General features: G+C 41.8%; 1 protein-coding gene across 1 annotated transcript in view; it reads left to right on the top strand.

Moving 5' to 3' along the window:
- The first annotated feature begins 1,461 nt into the window (after nt 1-1,461).
- Nucleotides 1,462-18,984, top strand: part of CPXM2 (carboxypeptidase X, M14 family member 2) — a 61,051-nt gene continuing 43,528 nt past the window's right edge. Inside the window, exon 1 of the mRNA XM_015867589.3 lies at nt 1,462-1,995. Within this exon, the coding sequence (XP_015723075.2) occupies nt 1,668-1,995 (328 nt within the window). The 5' untranslated portion in view covers nt 1,462-1,667. The remainder of the gene's footprint in view (nt 1,996-18,984) is intronic.

Below are 18,984 nucleotides of genomic sequence, written 5' to 3'. Positions count from 1 at the left end.
TTAGCAGGAAGGAGTGAAGTTTAAGAAACATAAATGTGGGTAAGAAATAACCCATTATGTGATACGACTAGATAAAATGCCTAAAATAAAAGGTTGGCTCCATAGAAGAGGTATCATATCATAGAACAGTGGATGTGCATGAAAGAAAATACATACCTCTGCACACATACATTATTGAAATGTACAGATATAAAGCTGCCAAAAGCAAATAATTTAAAGTTGCCCCAAATAATATTCCTCAATCTGTCATTAATATACATGTGACTCTATCTTGCATGAAAATACTTCTTGTTTTGCATGGGAATATAAATAGCCTTTAGTTTCTACGGAACGTTTTTGACCACTGCAATGAGTTAAATAATACTTTGCAGCCAAAGCTCCTCTAGTTACCAAAAAAGTAGGTCATTAATAATGACATGGAAAAGCCAAGTTTTCTGTGACTTCTGTAGGGATGTGGAAATCCATACTACTCGCTGAAGTTTGGCTGTGCTACAAACAGTAGCAAAACTTTGCACGTTTCCTGTAGCCCGTGTTCTGCCCTCAGATATTGGGACTGAGGGCTGCATATGCAAGCTGTGATTGAAAAGGCAGAATAGAGAGTGGAGTAACAGACGTAATGCTTTCTCCTGCACGACTGGGCAAGGGGAAGAAATACAATACACATGATGAAAATATAAGCTGGTATTTTCAACACAGGGAGTGAGGATTCATATTCCACGTGAGCCAACTGCTGCGTGTTTCCTTCAGCACTGACGGGTATTTTGGAGGTATGAAGAAGATGAAAGATAAGATTTGATTCCTAGACAAATTGATTCCATTAAAAACACTGGGCTGCGTGTGTGCAGCTGCCAGCACAGTGCATCCTAATCTGCTTGGAAGATGTTTTAGGGAGAACAACAGTTGATCTTGCCAATAAGAGTGAGGAAAATGGCTACTAATGAAACATGTCCTTCTTGGCCTGTCTCCCCTGTGCCCCAGGAGATGCTCATAAGTGGGTGCATGCTCTGTGTGTAGTTACATTGTTCGGGGCAACCAGGGAAGCTCAAATCTGTGCTGGAGAGGGATGCTAAAAGAAAACATATTGCAAAAAGGCATATAATCCATCACATATGGGATGAGGGTGATGAGACACTGTCCCATGATACATGGTTTGTCAGCGTTTGCCCAGGGCTCAGAGTGCCCACCCCATCCTGCAAAGCATCTCCCATGGATGGAAAAACTCTTTTGCTGGGAGGCGAAGGCTTGCTGCCAACTTCACTTTTCTTTGAATAAATGCTCCCTTGGTTCAGCCGCACGCGGGACGACTAAAGGAACTGCAAGGGGATTTCTCAAGAGCTGTGATCTGGGAAGAAAACAACGACAGCAAAAAGGGAAGCAGCGAGCGTGTGCCGTGCAGGAGGTCACACCTGCCAAACCAGCATCCTGTCCTGCCTTCCCCAGCGTGTCCGTCCATCCGTCTGTCTGGCTGCCGGGCGCGGTGATCACATGCATCCCGCCTGCCCCCTCCCTCCCTCCCAGCCCTGTCCCGTCACGCTGCACAACTCCTGCAAACTCGCCCCAAGCAAAGGAACTTTCTGCAGACGGGTTTCTTCATCCCCCTGCCAGAGCTCTCTGCTTCCCCTCCTGCCAAATAAAGTCTGGGGGCTTTGCTTTTGCACTAAAAGCTGATGATTGCCCTTAGAAAGAGAAGCTTATGCTCCTCTCAGCTGTGCCCTGTTCTCTGTGCCCTCGGGCTGGCCGTGCTGGGGAGTCTGTCCTGGGCTGTCCCCATGGACGAACAGGATTATTACCTGCAAGAGATTAGCAACAGGGATCACTATTACTCCTTTCCATACCCCGGTGAAGAGTATTTTACTTTCACGGAGCAGCCCGGAGAGGAAGGAACTATCCGTGCTTCAGAGCCAGAGGAACAGCCAGGGTTCAAACCGAGCAGGAAAGAGTTAAAACCGAAGAAAAGCAGCAAAAAAGGAAAAGCCATTCTTGAACCTCCACCAGGTAACTTTCCACCTCCTCCTCCAGAGCTCGGAGGCTCTGAATCTCATGCTGATTGTGACTTATAACATTAATGAATATTCTGCTAATGGCAGTCTTGGTGCTAATAACAATAATATGCTTGTGGTGGTGATGGTGGCAATGCACTGTGTTTAATATCCCGCTGAACGGCTCTTCAGAACTTTTACAGGCTTTTTAACTCCTTCTTTGTCAAGGGAAGACTTTTCGGATTGCTAACATTAGTTATTTTGCACTCTAGATACGATGGTTTTCCTTCTTAATTGCACTTGACAGCTGGATTGTTGTGAGAGCTGCAGTCCTATGAGCAAATGAGAAGGGACAGATTCACCTCGCTCTTTCCTGGTCATTTGAATGTAAGAAAAGTTCCTCAGCTGATTTTGTTTATAGTTGTGACTTTCTTTGAGCTTTCGCTTTAAAGCCCTCCAGAGGAAGACATGTAGAAAGGGATATTCACGAAAATAGACCGAGTCACGGACAGCTCAGTTTTGTTCTCAGCCTGTAAAACAAAGAAATTAAGTCATTTTCAATGTAAGGTTAACACGGATAGAAATCAGTTTTTTATCACAAAGATCTGAGCTTTTACAATCATAAATAGTGATAAGGAAATACGGTTTCTGAAATCTTGAAGGTGTTTGTGGGGCAGACAGAGATCACAGATGAGAGCAGGAAAAGTGCCTTTATGGGGGAGCAGTGACATGAGACATCTGCACCCTTGGTTTCATCCCAGCCCAGCAGCATTTTGGTCTCAAATGCTGCTTATTTTCTATCTAATCTTGGGCACAGTGGATTTTTAAACTACTGTCTTAGGTACCGGGATTGCTCTTCTTCAGAAGAGTAGAGACAGCACCAGTTTCCCACCTATAGGTGAATATTCTGGAGTTCAGCTCTGCTTTTGCTTTTCCTGTTGGCTTTTTCCCAGTTTTCCTGGCACTGTGGCTTCTTATCTACTCCAGAATGCCCAGTGGCAGCAATGAGGATGGCTTATAATCTATGAGGGTGATTTTCATGCATCAACACAAACAGGCGTCTATCTAGCTGAGCACCTTGCAGGTACAGAGAAGCAGCAGCTGTACCAGTATCATCCTCCTTCACTGTGCATCACTCTTCCCTTCCCAGCCTGGTTTGTTTAATGCACTGTAGATAAAGCAGCATGAAATCCCAACACTATCCACTGGGAGAGCAAACTGAGGTCTTACAGGCATTTTGAATATGGTCATTTCCTAACACGATAGAATCACGTTCCTTTTATACGTGGGAAATGATGGAATAAGAAAATTGAAACAAACCTTCCATAAACCCTCCCAAAATACACTCCGTTGTGCACCAACCAACGGACTCATGCAGGATTAATCTCTTATTTTCTGCTTTTTTCTTTCCAATCTACCTGACTCTGAGTTCATGGAGATTTTACTTCTGTGTTCAGCTCAACTCAGCCAGGCAGTGAAAGGACATCAAAACTCCATGCCATGTCATTGGGTATCAGTTGGAAGTGAATACATGTACATCTGGAACCACACAGAAGGGACTAAATAAGAAAACATGCCCATAATTTCTCACATTTGGCCCTTTAGTAGGACAGATAGAAATACTTATAGTGATAACCAAACAGCCATGAACAGTAACTACAAGTCTGGCTGTGTAAATATGTGTACATGTTGTGTATATGGTTGTATGTGTATACAACCATATGTTTATACGTGTATCCAGAACTGGAATTAATTTACTGGACATGCAATAAACACAAAAGTCTGCTTTTTGTGAGGCTCACTGGGAGCTGGGGCATGTGGGATTAATTATTTGTAACAAACAATAGGCTGGCTTGGAGCTGGGATGAAGGAGGCGGAGGGCCGGGGACGTGTGATCTGCCCTTTGGCTGAGCAGCTGGTACTGATCAGCCCAGGCTTTGAATCAAAGCTGAAATCAAATATTGAAGACTGAAGGATGCAGCTCATAGCTGATAACATGGGCTTGGCTTATTTAAGATAATTATTAAGAGTGTGAGAATACAAACGTTTCAATCTGTGCGATGTTATGGTAGGAAAAGTTCTATGTATATCAGTGGGGTTGCAATGCCTGTGTTTTGCTTTTGTTTTTAAAATAAAGTACAGTTAAGAACCAGTATTTGTGAAATACAAGTTTCAGATAACACATCAGGCTGCTTTCTTGCCCTCCAGGTGACTCATAACCGAAATGGTACTAGGTCATCCCTGGAAGGTAAACAGTCGGATTGACGGGTTTCTGTATATACGTATTTCAGTTTTCTAATTCCATCTCTGCTTGTTTAGGCCGTGATCCAAAGCCCATTCAAATCAGTGGAAAGAGTCTCGTTAACATCAATGTTTTTCTTTTATGAGTTTTTCAGTAGAGTTTAATAAATGCCATCTCAGCCACCACCTGGGTGGTAAATCCCCACCGGCTCTGGCTGCCCATGGGCCAAAATTTAACCTCATAGAGGTTTATGGGGCTGAGGTGCCTGCGAACACTGCTTATAAATGCTTAAATGCTGCATATTGCTCTTGATCTTGGCTGAACAGTTCCCACCCTCACCCCCATTGTGCTTGAATTTGCCACAGTTGTCTCTGTAATTATATATTTCTTTATACTTTTGTTGCTTTTTAGCATAGCTATGAAATGACTTTAGAAAGGCAATGCTAAAGACGCCCTATTCCATATATCTGTTCAAGCCTAAGATTATACCATGCTTTCCAAATTATCATCTACAAAGCTTTCTTTGAGACCACCTATCAGGTTCACAGGGACTGGAGAACATGAGGATGTACCAAACGTCGGCCAAAGTTCTTCCTAGGAAACAAATTTGACTTAGGAAATCATCCTTGTGCTGGTGATTTGTCTTCTGTCTAAACCACAATTCTCTGTTGTTGTTAGATTTGTTTCTGTATATCTTGCATGGGTCAAGATCTAGTGGGACCATGTATCAATTTTCAGCATCTGAGATAAGACAGTCTGTGCTCCCAGAAGACAGAGCTGGGAATAAAAAAGGTTTCTTTCATCATCATGAAAAGCAGGAGGATGAGCCTGCAGAAGAACTCTGCTTTCTGTCAGGCTTTATGAGGCACCTGGATGAAAGGAAGTTTAAATCCAGTCTGAAAGGAGGTCAAGGAGAGGTGCTTCCTCCCAAGCAAAAAGCTGCACAAAGGTAGGTTTTGACCAGATAGGTGCTGAAAGCTGCCTTCATTGGCATGTCCTATCAGAGGCAGTAAGTTAGGAATGCTGGGGGGAAATCACTGCTCAGCTGATGTCTGAGGAGGCATCAGTGAGGGAAGGCAAAGAGAGGATGACATGGCCAATGTCATGAGATACTGTAGTGGAAATGCTAAGTCATGGCCTGAAGCAGTGATGGAGCACCTGGTGGGAAGGCAGGGCCAACCCAGGGAAGCTCAGGTGCATGCAAGGCAGCTAAGTGACCAGAAGGGCTAGAGCTAGGATCCACCCCTTCCCAGCTCTCATTTAAGGGCTGGCAGTGGAAGGAAGGGGATTTTGCTGGAGGTCTCTGCATACCTGAGGTCTTCTGAAGGTAGGCAGCTTTTTTTCCTTTATTTCTGCGCCTACAGCTTTTGTATTTAAGCAAATTCTCTTTTGCTGTAGTCTGGGACCTTGCTGCTCTGCTATCATTGCTGAGCTTTCCATTGTGTTACTGATACCAGGTGATAAAGGCTTAAGGAGAATTCAGTGAGTCAGTGAAAAAGAAAAACTGAAACAAAGGTGTTAACTACAGAAAACTGGAAAGCTATTAGAACCACGGAATAATTAAGGTTGGAAAACACGTTTAGGATCACCAAGTCCACTTCTACTATGCCCAGAGACTGGTTTTCTCAGTGCTATAACCTTATGGTTCTTAAACATTTCCAGTAACAGTGACTCCATCCCCTCCCTGGGTAGCCTGCTGATTGATTCAGAATGATGATGAATATCTGAGGAGGGTGTGAAGTTAAAAACTTGACTAGATTGTGGTCTTATAGATAGTTAAATGGTGAACTTATTCACTCTGGAGAAGAGATGAAAGGCATTGAATGGGTAACTGAAAGTACTTAAGCAAAAGTTTCCAACATACACCCAAGTTCCATCTAGAACAGAAGGAAATATAGAAGAAAGAGGTGCTTGTGGTTGCCAAAACTGTGTTTTGGGGTGGGATTAGCTAGAGATAAGACCGAACTGGAAAAGGGGACATTTAAAATGGGTAGGCATGCTGAATGTGTCCTTTGAGGGTTAGAAAAAATCTAGGAGCAGAGAGAGCCATCAAAGTCAGTTTTTTGAAGGCGCCTGTTGAACTTAGCTGGTATGCTGAAGATGGAGTAATGTCTCAGAGATCCAGCGAGGAAGAAGTCATTAGGAATGTTGGCAAGATGCATTTTAGTGGAATGCCAGGGCTGAAAGCCAGGCAGGGCGGGAGGCTGGTGGGGGTCTGGCAGAGAGCACTACCAGTAGTGGCTTTAGGCAATGTGTTATGGAGCTCAGAGTGGATGGAGAGGAGGGAGATGAGGCAGTAGCCAAAAATACAGCTGGGGCTCAAGGGGGATGGGGTACAGGCTTTGTGGTTAGGGAACACAAGGAGGAGGTAAGAGTAGTCAGAGGTGATGACTGCATCCAGGGGCTGATATGTGAGTGAAGGCTATTCCATGGTAGGTGGCTTATATAGAAACCAAGAATAGTATCAGTGTTGCTGTTATCTAGCCCACTGGTAACTTCAGTCTTCAGCCTCATAGCTAGTTCCCATTCCTGAGAAGTCCAGACAAAAGTAGAGCACGTCTGTGACCTAAAACTTTGGCTTAGAATTCTTAGACTAGCAAGCTCTAAGAATGAATTTATAGGACCAAGATTCTCTTTGGAATATTTCCCATAGACTTTAATATAACGTGTGTCATATCCTAATTGCCAGATGTGACAAGCAAAGCTGAAAACATCTGGCTTTTAATGAGCTTTTTCATCTATCAACTTCTATTTTCTCCTCTAGAAATACGTAGAAATATAACAGAACCATTCTGTTTAAGAGCCCATCCTTTAAAGAATGTCACAACAAAAGAGGACAAAGATGACTAAGAATGAATAATGAGCAGGGCCTTCAAAATTGGCCAAATCTTTTTGATTAACCACAGCTCCAATGAATAATATAACATGAGAAAAAAAAATGTAGAATAAACACATTTGATTATGCTAGAGAAAACCATTTTCTATGATAATTCTCCCAGTAAGCTTCTCTGAATTCAAACTAATTTTTAAGGTGAAAAAATAGCTCTTTAGAAAAAGGATGATTTCACTGAATAGATTTTAATAATATGAACCTGAGCCTAGACCTGTTCCTGAAATGCCAGGGTTTTATGAGTTACTCATTATCTGAGCTCACTCTTGTTGTTTTTAATGTTATTCTCCGCTCAGTGAGCTGGTTAGAGGGGTCACTCCAAAGGTTCGCAATTGAATCTCAGTTATTTTTTGGCTTTGGCAGGGAGACTTCTGTCAGTTAGGTGAGCTTAGAAGCTATCAAAAAGATGAAGTAATGGAATTTGAAGGTATGGTACAGAAGTAATTTCTTGAATTTTTATAATTGGAGCCTTTTCTTCCTGGAGTGAGCCTTGTCCAATTCATTGTCTATATAAGAAATGGACTCCTGCAAGATTCGCTGTCTAGGAACAGAGTTGAAATGTGGCTGACATATTCACACAAAATAGCTTCTTGAGATTATGTTAATGTAATAATGCTAAGTATGTAATGGATCTGGCCTTCGTGAGGTTATATCCTGCACTATTGCTTGTTTTATAGCGTACAGATCTTTGAAGTAAATGTATAGATATATGCCCTTAACACCCATTTTTGCTTATTTATGGGAAAAATGAACAAAAAAGCAAGTGAAGCTCTGTTGCAGTTGAAATTTAAAATCAAATGATTACCCATGGAAAACACCCCCATCACCTTCACTCAGCTCAGATGTTTTTCAAGAGAAAACAGAGGTGATAGTAATAATCAGTCATGTTAGGTGCAGACATGTCACCCTTAAATCTTTCTTTCCCTGGGAGATATCTTAGTGGATGGTTTGGTTCTTCTTAATTCAGTAAGCCATGAGTTGAAGGGAGTCTCTTTGGATTTCATTCAAGGTTGGTTGTAGCCATCATATCTGTGCAGTTAGGTCTCTAATGCAGATTCTCTAAAACTTGCCTGAAAACACCATCCTTGCCGTGATGAGAAGACGGGATGAGATAAGGGAAATAAGGGAAATAACAGGACGCTGTGGGTGCTTGCTGTGTGTTGGAAGAGCTGGAGCACAACCAGAGAGGAGTGAGGCATCTTATTCTCCGTGCAGTCAACAGGCAGTGCTAAATCAATTTGACAGGTGTAAAAGGAAAAGCGTTTCTCTTTTTTACCCATAGCTAAAGATGGCAACAACAACAAAAAAGTGAGAAAAACAAGATGCCAGGTGGTGACTTGGAGAGTCAGTGTGCCTATGGAGACGTCAGTGGAAGCGTGTGAGGAACATTTAAAGCATCTTTACAATAATTAGTGTAGTTTATAATCTCTCTGTCTCTGTTTGAATTAAATTACAAAGCACGTTCTAGAGATTGATAGATATCCAAGTCCTCTTTTATATCCAAAATAGGTCCCTTTTATGGGATAAGACTGATATTGGGAAGTAAGAATATGTACCTTGTTATTATCACATAAATGGAGACAAGATAAGGTTTTGATTCTTCATTTTTTTTCCACGGTGAAATACATCATTTTTCTTAAACAAAAGGCTGTATTATGACTTTCTGAGTCTGAAGTGGTGTTTAAAGGAGCTGTCTTATAAATGGGAATCTGGCTCAACATATTGTAAAATATATCTTACGACAATGTCTTCTAAAAAAATTATACAAAATACTGATCTTTCTGAGTTGGAGAAGCACGTTTTACATTAGGAAGAATGAATGACTTCATATTCGGACACGTAAGTGAACTGCAAACCCTCACTGCATGTTCTGTGCAAGGCTGAGCCTCAGTGCACCTACTGGGATTTGATATAGCAAAAGGTCATAACAAAGCTGGCATAGTAGACCAAAGTGACCTCCACTAACTATTAATCATAGCTGAAATTGAATATCTGATTATTTCATCCATTATTAGTGAGTACAGACACCAACATAATTATCAGGTCAGGATTTCTTACTCTTCATCCCTTAGGTTGAAGAATCATCCCCATATTCCCCAGCCCTTGTTTGGTTCCTTCTGAACTTTATGAGAAGTGCTACAGGATGTGAGCACCCATGTCTTAGCAGCTTGATGTGAATTCAGCAACCTTCCTGCAAGATATGTAAGCACATCAGTAATGAGAATGTTTTAGCCAAGTGGGCAATCATTTAAAAGATCTTTTTTCATTATCTTGCCTGATGGCCATGTTTCAAGTCTGGTATGTACATATTTACAATACTCCGATATCTCCAGGAGATGTAAGCAGGCTAATGCTCAATTTTGAGTCTGAGTACATGGATTATTTTTTTTCCCTTCACGCTTCCAAATGTTATCACAAATGTTGTACCTTTCTTGACTTCTTGTTGGCTATGCAAGACTGATTCTTCTGTCTGGAACCTGAAAGGGAACCTGATGGGGAATCCCAAAAGACCCAACTTGACTTCCAAATTTTTCTTTGGCCATGAGGAGACCCAGCAGTTCTGTGGCCTTTGCTGTCATCACTTTTGCCCTTCCCTCATTTCTTCATATGAACTCTGGAGAGTGAAACAGTCTCCTCCTCAGCCTCATTTCAATGGAAATTCAGTTGATAAGAGGATAGAGAGTGAGGCCAAGTAGCTCTCGATTCCAACACATCTGAGATTTCTTGTAAGCTGTCTGATTGCACTCATCATCGTCGTGTGCTGGGAGATGTGGTGTTTGAAATGAGAGCAATTGAAAACCATCTTTTCCCAGAAATGAAAGTATTCTTATGTTTTCTTCTCAGAGACTGTATTTTATAGTGACTGGTTTATGGCTCTGCTTTACTATCTGGGTGCTTCTAAAACATCTGTCATATAAAGGGATAAGTTCAAATTTTCTTTAAAAAGTTATTTCAAATCTGGAGGCAAATACTCCCTTACCTATGCCATTACTATTGAGCCTAATGCCCTATTTGGCTTTCACATGCACTCCTTTTTCCCCAAGTGTTCTGCTCAGCCCAGATAAGGAGGCTTCTCTTAAGGTGAGCTGAGAGTTATGTTAGTAAATATAGGGCTGATAGGAGGAATGGATGAATAGCCAGAGGCAGTCGTAGCCAGGGCCCTGGGCATGTCTCAAGGGTGAAGAGAATTCCTTACAGGTAATCAGTCAGATGCATTACCTTTGGGTCCTCCGCATGCTTTTGGAACCCATTGGAGGACTGCAGTCCAGATGTCTTCCAGACCTCCCCACAGAAGCCTCTCACATCTGGTCTAGTTCCTCCACATCAGGTATTCCATTAGATAAGTGTAACTGACAAAAAAAAGAGGCCCCCAAAATCTTACTTCTGTCATGTAGAGGAACAGATGATTGAGAAATTGTACAGACATGCAGAGAGCTTTGATTCTTCTGCTAAAGGCCTTTGTATGTGCCGCCATAGTGAGGCACTACAGAGACCCAGATAAGGGTGGGATGCACACAGCTCAGGGGAGAAAATGGGACTGAGATGAATTCCTCCTGAAATGACAAGGAATAGCATCTGTTCTCTGTTTGGGTGATCAAACTCTTCATTTATTAAAGAAAATATATATATATAAAATATATATTTGAGGGTTAATATACTGTAAATCTTTTTTTTTCCTTCCCTGCAAAGTTCTTGGTTGGTACTTAGGATCTGGAAACTCTATAAAGAAAAAAGGATGATGTTTGTTGCAAGCAATAGTTCAAGTCCACAATGAACAAAGAACAAGACTCTCGTCCAGCAAATGAAGGCATCCAGTGTTATTTTAAGCTATTAAATGAAAAGGAGGGAAAAATTCTTGTGGATCTGCTTTCTAAATAGTCCAGATCATGACAAAGGCTAGTAATATGTGGAATGTGAACTGCTGCAGACACATCTGAATTGTTTGACATTGCTAATAATATGCAGAGAGCAAATATATACTTTGTGTTTTTTTAATGCTTGGATGCCAGTCAAATGGCAATGAGAGAGAGAGTCCATACACTTCTGAGAGAACTAGAATGGGAATCCTTTCAAACAGTAATTAACATGCTAGGATGAGAGTTATGCAGCTAAAATGCCACTGAGATCTTTGAAAGCATGGAGAGGAAATAGCATAAAACTATTTTCCTGCAAAACTTCCTTATTTCTATTCATTAATTCTGAACTAATTTTCTTCCTCCCAATTAGCGAGTTGAAAAACAATTTGTTATGGTCATGCCTTGAAACTTTTCTATACCACTGCTTTCCAACTGCAGAATTCCCATGCCCACTGAATGCTTCCAGTTCCTGTGGGTGGTTGGGAGGATGGGAGCTCTGTAGCAGTAACTGATTTACTGGTAAATCCCTGATCTTGGCCTGAACATTTCACATCAGCACATTCAAGCTTTGCATCTAAGGGGAAGAGTCTGTTGGCAACACTCTGTATGCTACTGTAAAACGTGTGCAAGTAAAGCAGAATCTATTAGGGACAAGCAGTATATATTAGGGCTTGTTTGAATGCATTCCAAGGATCTAAAGGACAGTAAAGGCATGTCTTTTTGGTGTGAGCCTTAAAGACTCATGTGAATGCATGCAATTTTAAACTCATGAAAAATCATATTTTATGTCATTTGGAGACTGACACACTCAGCTTTGCATAATGGAGATTTCCTATATGCCAAAGATTTGGCCTGTGATTAGGTGCCTTTTCTGGATCGGGACTGTGTTTTTAAACAAAGCAGAGAATATGTTTAGACAGAGTGAATTTTGGGAATCTTTTTGTGGGCTGCACAAAGCTGCGAGATCATAGGAAGCTGAAATAAGGTGGAAGGACTTCTGGACACTCAGCCATTTGGTTTGGAGAGGTGCCCACCATTTGAGATGTTTGTCTGAACCTTGCTTGAACTATTTCAGCTCCTTTGCAGTCTAACATGGATCTGGAGCTTTGTAAGAGCCTCCCTGCTGAACCTCCCTTTGATCCCTTCAGAAATAGACTGCCATGTCTTTCAGCATATCTGCAGGCAGGAAGCCCAGAGGTTTGTAAAAATGTTGAGCTCTCAACATTTAAAAGATATCAGCAGAGCTCTTAAGACCACAGAATCCTGGTATTTACTTGGTCTTGAGGCATTTTTGTCCTTTTTTTCCTTTAAGTCCACTAAGCTGTCTATTTCATGGCTAGTTCAAGGGTACATAGAGATGAGGATGCACAATGGATGACCCAAAGGATGGCCCCATGGTGTGTTTGAACTCTGCTCTCAGTGTGTGCCAGTTGGGGCAATAGGGTGTGCTAAAGGAAGGGAGAAAGCTTTGTTACATGAGTTCTTAAAGCTTTTTAGGTTTTTCAGGTGTAGCCAAAGGGCCTCCATTATTCTGTGTGTGCTCTTGGCAAATTTCTCAGCCCACCACTGAAAGCATTTCCACTGTTCAGGACTATGATTGTATCGGCTATTTCTGATGTCCTAGTATTGGAGCTAAGCTTTAAAAGAAAAGAAAAGGAAAAAATCCACCAGAAAGAGTAATTAAGTAAAGAGTAAACAAGTCATTTATAATTTTCTTCTTCTGTGCCCAGGAAAATACAAACATTCTTTTTTAATGGCTGGGAAGGAGCACACTGTTAGAAATCAGGTTAATTGTAAGCACATAACTTTCCTTCAAAATCATTGTCTTAGTTACAGCTCCAGGCACTATGGTGACTCTTATGCTTTATGCGGAGAGTTTGCTCTTATTAATTCCTTCTATTATTTCATAACAGTAATAACAGATTTGATTTTTAGGGGGGGAAAAATATGTAAATATCTAAGGTCCCTGCTAGAGCTACACCGTGTCTCTGTAACAGTGAGCCTTACTCTGTATAAATGGTTTTAAAACCAAGTTGGATGGATTTTAGGTATTTCCTGTCAAAGGCTCTCTATATAGGTCAAGTATTCAGCCCAGATGTGCAACCTGGAGGAGGGCTGGGCTGCAGCTGAGAGCAGCCTGCGTGTGGTGATGGCTCACAAACAAACCCAATGAATGTACCCATCACTCCATGCTGGCTCCTTGCAGTGGGCAGCCCCGCTGCTTCTGGTGTAGGAAGAGGGACAGCTTAGTGCAGGGGGCTTCTGCATGCACAGTTAGGTGCTGGGGTGGCGATGGTTGGTTCTGCTCAGGTGCCCAGCCCACCTTTGGGGATCTTTTTGCTTTGTGCATGGAGGTGTGTTTGCAACTGTGTGTTTGTCTGCATAGAGGGGAAGGGGATTTTAATGCCACTTCTTATCGGCCACATATCCTTTGGAAAGATTTAAACTGGCAAGGATTTGTTTTTCATAAGTCAGCAGAGGAAGAATGACTCTTAAGAAAGATGGTCACAGGTATTGCTACAGATACAGGATACTTCTAGTCTACATTCTGTTGGTGAATGTGTATTTTTAGTTTTAATCATGAAAAAAATGAAAGCTGACATTTCAGCTCACAGTTAAGATGACTAATGACTGTCTGCTGCCTAGAGGCACAGCTCCTATTGCTCCATGGTGCTGGCATTGAAGCTTGCTGGCTTCCACCAAGAGCTAAGTCAGAGAGCTAAACTGGTAGCAAACCGCCTTCTCTGGAACCCAAAAGGTGAATAGCACAGTGATTCTATCTTCATCACTCATTCACTTGGCTTAGGCCTTGGACTGTTCCATCAAAGGAAGCTAATGCATCTGTTTTGATTTCATATTCAGCACATTTTCCATCTTTTTGTAAAGTCAAAGAAGTATTTTGGTCTAATCTAGAGCTTAAACTTGATTAGAAGTTGAATGGCACTAAGCAGAGATGGAGCAGATGACATTTAAGGATTCCTTCCAGCTCAAATGATTCTGTGATTCCTTGAAGTACTGCTTACTGGAAAGTGGCACATTTCAGTCTTTCTCAAGTGTAAATTGAGTACTTAAGAATGGAGGCAGCAGTAACGGTGGCAATAAGATGTAAAGGTTTGTCATTACTACGAAGAACACTCTTACAATTGAGGTTTTTTTTCTGCTTGGTGTTTCTGGTCTTCATGTGTGTGAAGGGAGAGAAAGAAGGTGGTGGGACCAGATGACCTTAATAGTCTTTTCTGATCTTTCTGAGTCTATTCTAGGACAAAAACTGTATGGTATCAGTGATAACATTCATTTCAGTGAAGTTAGATGTTTTAGAGACTGGGGTTATTTGTATGCATTTCATCACCAGCTCTAGTATAGCTCCATGTGTGTATTTCTGATCCTTGTGATGGAGGTTACTCTTTTCCTATCTATTCCCACTTGGATACGTCTCTTGTGCAGCCTGGGATCACTGCTTCAAAATGAGTGTTGGCCTCAGATTAAAGCTTGCAGAATGTTTAGTAGATGCATATTTCCAGAAGCCAAAGTTTAGGCAATTTTTCAGGTTATGCATGTTTGGAGAGTTTCATGACCATGCTGGCCCTCTGTACATCCGCACAGTGAGTGTGCTATATCTGGCTATGGCTGTATAGTGTTACTGCTTCAGCTTTTGTAGGAGCAGGGAAGAAATTGATTGTATCCTAAGACACTCTTAAACAACTGTTTTACGCAGTTGTACAGTTTATGGTATTCAAGTGGAATTGTTAAATTTGTTAAACTTTAGCACTTCAAAGGTGTCTTGTTTGTAGGGCTACAGAAGTATCTGATGATAGCAGCTGTTTTGTCTTGCTTCGTTTTTACTTGTTATTGGTATTCCAAGTCTCAATGTTTATTTTTAATAGCTACAATTATGTTCTCATTGTAGGATCTTTGGTCCTGCAGTGTACCTCAGTGATTTGATATTTTAAGCTATTTTTGGCATGAGCACATTGGATAGATACTCATTTGAATGGTACTTTTAGTCCTCTTATCCAGCCAGTCTGCAAGCAGTCTGACTGCTTTTCCTCCATTGCTTGCTTAAGTCTATTTGTTTAGATCTGGGAAGAAGAGTGGTTCTCATTTTGACGGCTGTATTCAGTTTTGTGGCTTTAGATGGAATTACAGAAAGTCTTCATCCTGGGCTTCAGAAAAACAGCAGAGGAGACATTTTAAATGAGTAACACGTAAGTCAATGTTACTCGGTGCTTATAATAAAAAGAACTGATAGAACACTTCTTGGTTCTTCAAGGGGATGTTTTGTTGTCCTTTATTCCCCAGAGCAACTAAATGCACGTATTCCTTTGTACAGAAAGTGGAGGTCATGGGTACCAATGAGAGCGCACCATGTATTACAAGGACCTGGTAGCTTTCCTCAGGCTATGCCCGTGGTGATATTTAACAGCTCTATGTGGTAATAGCAATGAACACTCCTTGTTATCGCATCAATTCTTTTGTCAGGGCTTTGTAGCTATGATGGTGCTGAGAACCTGTCACTCTGTGACTCCCACTCTCATCTCCCCCCATGTCAGGTCAGTGTAGCTGGTGTTCCCATGGACAAGAAGAGTGGGAATTCTGGTGCCTGCCTGCAGGCCTTCTTTTTCTCCACCTTTTTCTTCTCTTATGGACATGTGGGCTTGGCTGCTGCTGCTTAAGTTATTGGGTACTTTATTAAGTTCTTTACCATGAGAGTGGTGAGGTGCTGGCACAGCTGCCCAGAGAGGCTGTGGATGCCCCATCCCTAGAGGTGCTCAAGGCCAGGTTTGATGGGACCCTGGGCAGCCTGGTCTGGTATTAGATATAGAGATGGCTTTGCATACATCACAGGGGTTGGAGCTTTGTGATATTTGAGGTCCCTTCCAACCCAAGCTATTCTATGATTCCCAGCTTTCAGAAGGACCACGGGCAGAAGGATTGAGTTGCAGGAGAAAAACTCAGAAATGTTTCTTGCATTCAGGCACACAGACACCATGCATGGAGGACAGGGACCCTCTACTGTCTACATCACAAATCATACCATCTCTTAGGTAGAATGTATTGTGGCAGCAGCAGGCAGCTCCAGGAAGGCTGCATGGTGTCTGGAGTGTAGCTGAGCCTTCTGAGTCTGAAGTCTAGGCTAGAAAGCTCCCAGAGGACAGGCTTTCTGGAAATTCCTGCCTCCAGCTGTGCCAGGAATAACAGATACTCTTCCTGTTAATTGTGCTGTTTTGTCACAATGAGAACCAGCCACAATCTGGATGTGTGAGGGAAGAAAACTGTGAAGTAATAAAAAAGTGTGCTTTCCAAATTCCAAACAAGTTTGATTTCATGTCAGATATGACCTAAAGGATCAAAATAATCCCTAAATTATTCATTAATTGCCTTGAACTGCTGAATTTTCCCTGAACTTCCAAGGAAGGAAAGGAAACTCTTCTACTCTTGCACAATCTGCAGCCTTTTGGGTAGAAAGACTGAGACCCACATCAGTCAGCATTTAGATGGCAAAAAGGATGCATGGAAGTGTTCCTCATCTGTGAGTCATGGAAGAGCTGTGAGGGAGAGAACATAGCTTTGGTGGCCATGTAGACCCTGAAAAAGGGTTGCAATGAAGAGGAGTATCTGATCATCCAAAGTAGAAGGAAGATACCAGACGGGTCACATTTGTGGGACCATCACTGAGGCTTTGCCTTCACCCAGAGCCCATGGAAAATGTTCCTATTGAGCTAAGGAGGCTTTGGCTCAGACCTCACATCAAAGCAGCCTTTTGTGGTTTCCAACTTAAGGTTGTTGTTTGATTGATTGTTTTACATATTCAACAGGAGCCATTAGAAGTGCATGCTGCAGCACTGTGATAAATCCAGCACGTTCTTCTCATACAACCTCTGACATTTTAAACTCTTGTGTAGCATGTTCTGCTTGTAGTAGAAACATATACAGTTTTGATGCAGCACAATTAATGTCTCTGGATAGAAAAATTCAGCATCGACTCAGTTCTTTGATTGGTTTTTGGTCTGGGACTATAATTCAGCTTATTTAACTTTTGCCTAGGAGACTTGTGAACACTGCTCACTTTGTTCTTTTGGTGCTCAGGGTTTGTAACAAAAAGCAAATAAAGGCAATACGTGTTTGCCTGAAGAATCTTTATCTGTCTTCACTTCTTCAGTTAACCTGGTGGACTGAATTCAGGCCAGAAAGCAAGCTAGGATTAATATCAATAGTTTGTATGTGAACAGAGTCAGAAACTGCTCAGACTGAAACCTATGGAGCTGTTTCCAGGGAGAAGCTGGGCCATACCAAGTATAGAGCATGACTCATGAACATCTGTGAGAATTTTAAACTTCTACGATCACATCTTCAAAACAGCAAGATTTAGCCAGCTCATGTCCCCCTACAAATGGCTTAATACTGTAAATATAATGATTTACTTATTTATTTTTTTTTAACATGGAGAGCTTTTTTTTCTGTTTAAGTCAGCCCCCACAAAGGCTGTCTGTGACAGCCAAGCAATCTAAATATACTGTCAGCAGGCAGCAGAAATGTTCTCTTACTCATATTTCACCTTTCAGGTGCATTGCAGTTTTAAAATACCTTGCAAAACTGTGAGCTAAGTCTTATTAGAGACACAAGAATTACATTGCCAGAGATTCCATTAAAAGTTTCCACTACTGGAGAATGAATTATAAACCACGCATTCCATAGCTCTACAGGTAGTCAATAGGGTTAGACTTATTTAATAAGCTTCATTAAGAATTTTTGTTTAAAAACTAGAAGGGTCTAAAATTGGAAGTACTAAAACTGGATCAAAATAGTATGAATAATATAAGCGTTAAAGTTTTCATCCCCCAGAATATGTGTTTGTGGGCTTAACTAACCTATTGTAGTAGCTTCATACAATTGCAGCTTCTTTTCTACCTGTGTTTAAGCGATTTACATAAATGGAGCCCAAATTCTGTTTCTACTTTGGGATGACCCAGAAAAAGAAATAGGGAACTAGAAGCTGAAATGACAGCTGCCTTATGACATGTGATTTTGCCATAGGAGCCTGAGCACACAGTGTCAGAAGGATGAATTTTTAGCCCCTAGAGAATGAGGTCTCTGGAGAAGGGATGTGCCTGTAGCCAGGTTAGATAGGCAAATGTTTGTGCAGAAACTCACACGTTTGGGTTTTGTTTCAGGTTGGATGTTAGAAAACATTTGTTTTCAGAGCGGTGATGCAGTGGCTCAGGGAATGGTGGGGTCACTGTCCCTGGAGCTGTGGGGATGTGGCACTGAGGGATGTGGGCATGGTGGGGTAGGCTGGGGTTGGGCTTGGGGATCTGAGAAGTCTTTTCCAGCCTTAAAGGTGCTCTGGTTCCATGACTCTGTGATAAAAGCAGTAGGTTGCTATTTCCAACGTTTCCAGGACATCCTTCCCGCACCACACTGCTTCCCTCTCAGGCAGTGACAGATCATCTGTTACTGCAGGTATTTGCTGTTGTGCCCCTACACGTCAAACTCTGGCCACGTGAAGGCTGAGATGTGCATTATGAGCTTTTGATTCTTTAAATGTTATTTCTGGAGATACTTCATTGTCCATTCTTGATGCTGACTGCTATGAAAACTTGGGCTATGTTGTGCTACTGGAAACCATTCTGGCAGCATATGTTTGGATGGAAAATGCACAAATGAAGAAATAGGTTATTCTGCAAAGGTTATGAGGTGTTCTTCATTGTAAAAACCTGATCCGACTTCAATAAGAACAGTGGCATTTCTTCCATTGACTCTGGTGGTATCAACTTGTCATCAGCGCTACCTTGACCTCCTCCTGCCCATCTCTACAGTGTAACTTCCTTTCTCCCCAAACACGTTTTGAAGTACAAGGGAGTTCTTACATATTTTAAAATGAAGAAGCTCCTGGAGCAAAAACACATGGAATCATAAGGAATAACCAGTTAGCCAGAGCACATCCTGCCTTCAAACATCAGGGAGCCTGTCAGACGGCACAAGGCTGATATTTCTCCATTTCCAGAGCTGAGAGTG

The sequence above is a fragment of the Coturnix japonica genome, chromosome 8, assembly GCF_054131305.1.
Source record: "Coturnix japonica strain WE chromosome 8, WE-NBRP24, whole genome shotgun sequence".
NCBI classification, from domain to species: Eukaryota; Metazoa; Chordata; class Aves; order Galliformes; family Phasianidae; genus Coturnix; species Coturnix japonica.
The sequence above is the reverse complement of the archived record's forward strand: the minus strand, read 5'-3'. Positions and strand labels throughout refer to the sequence as shown.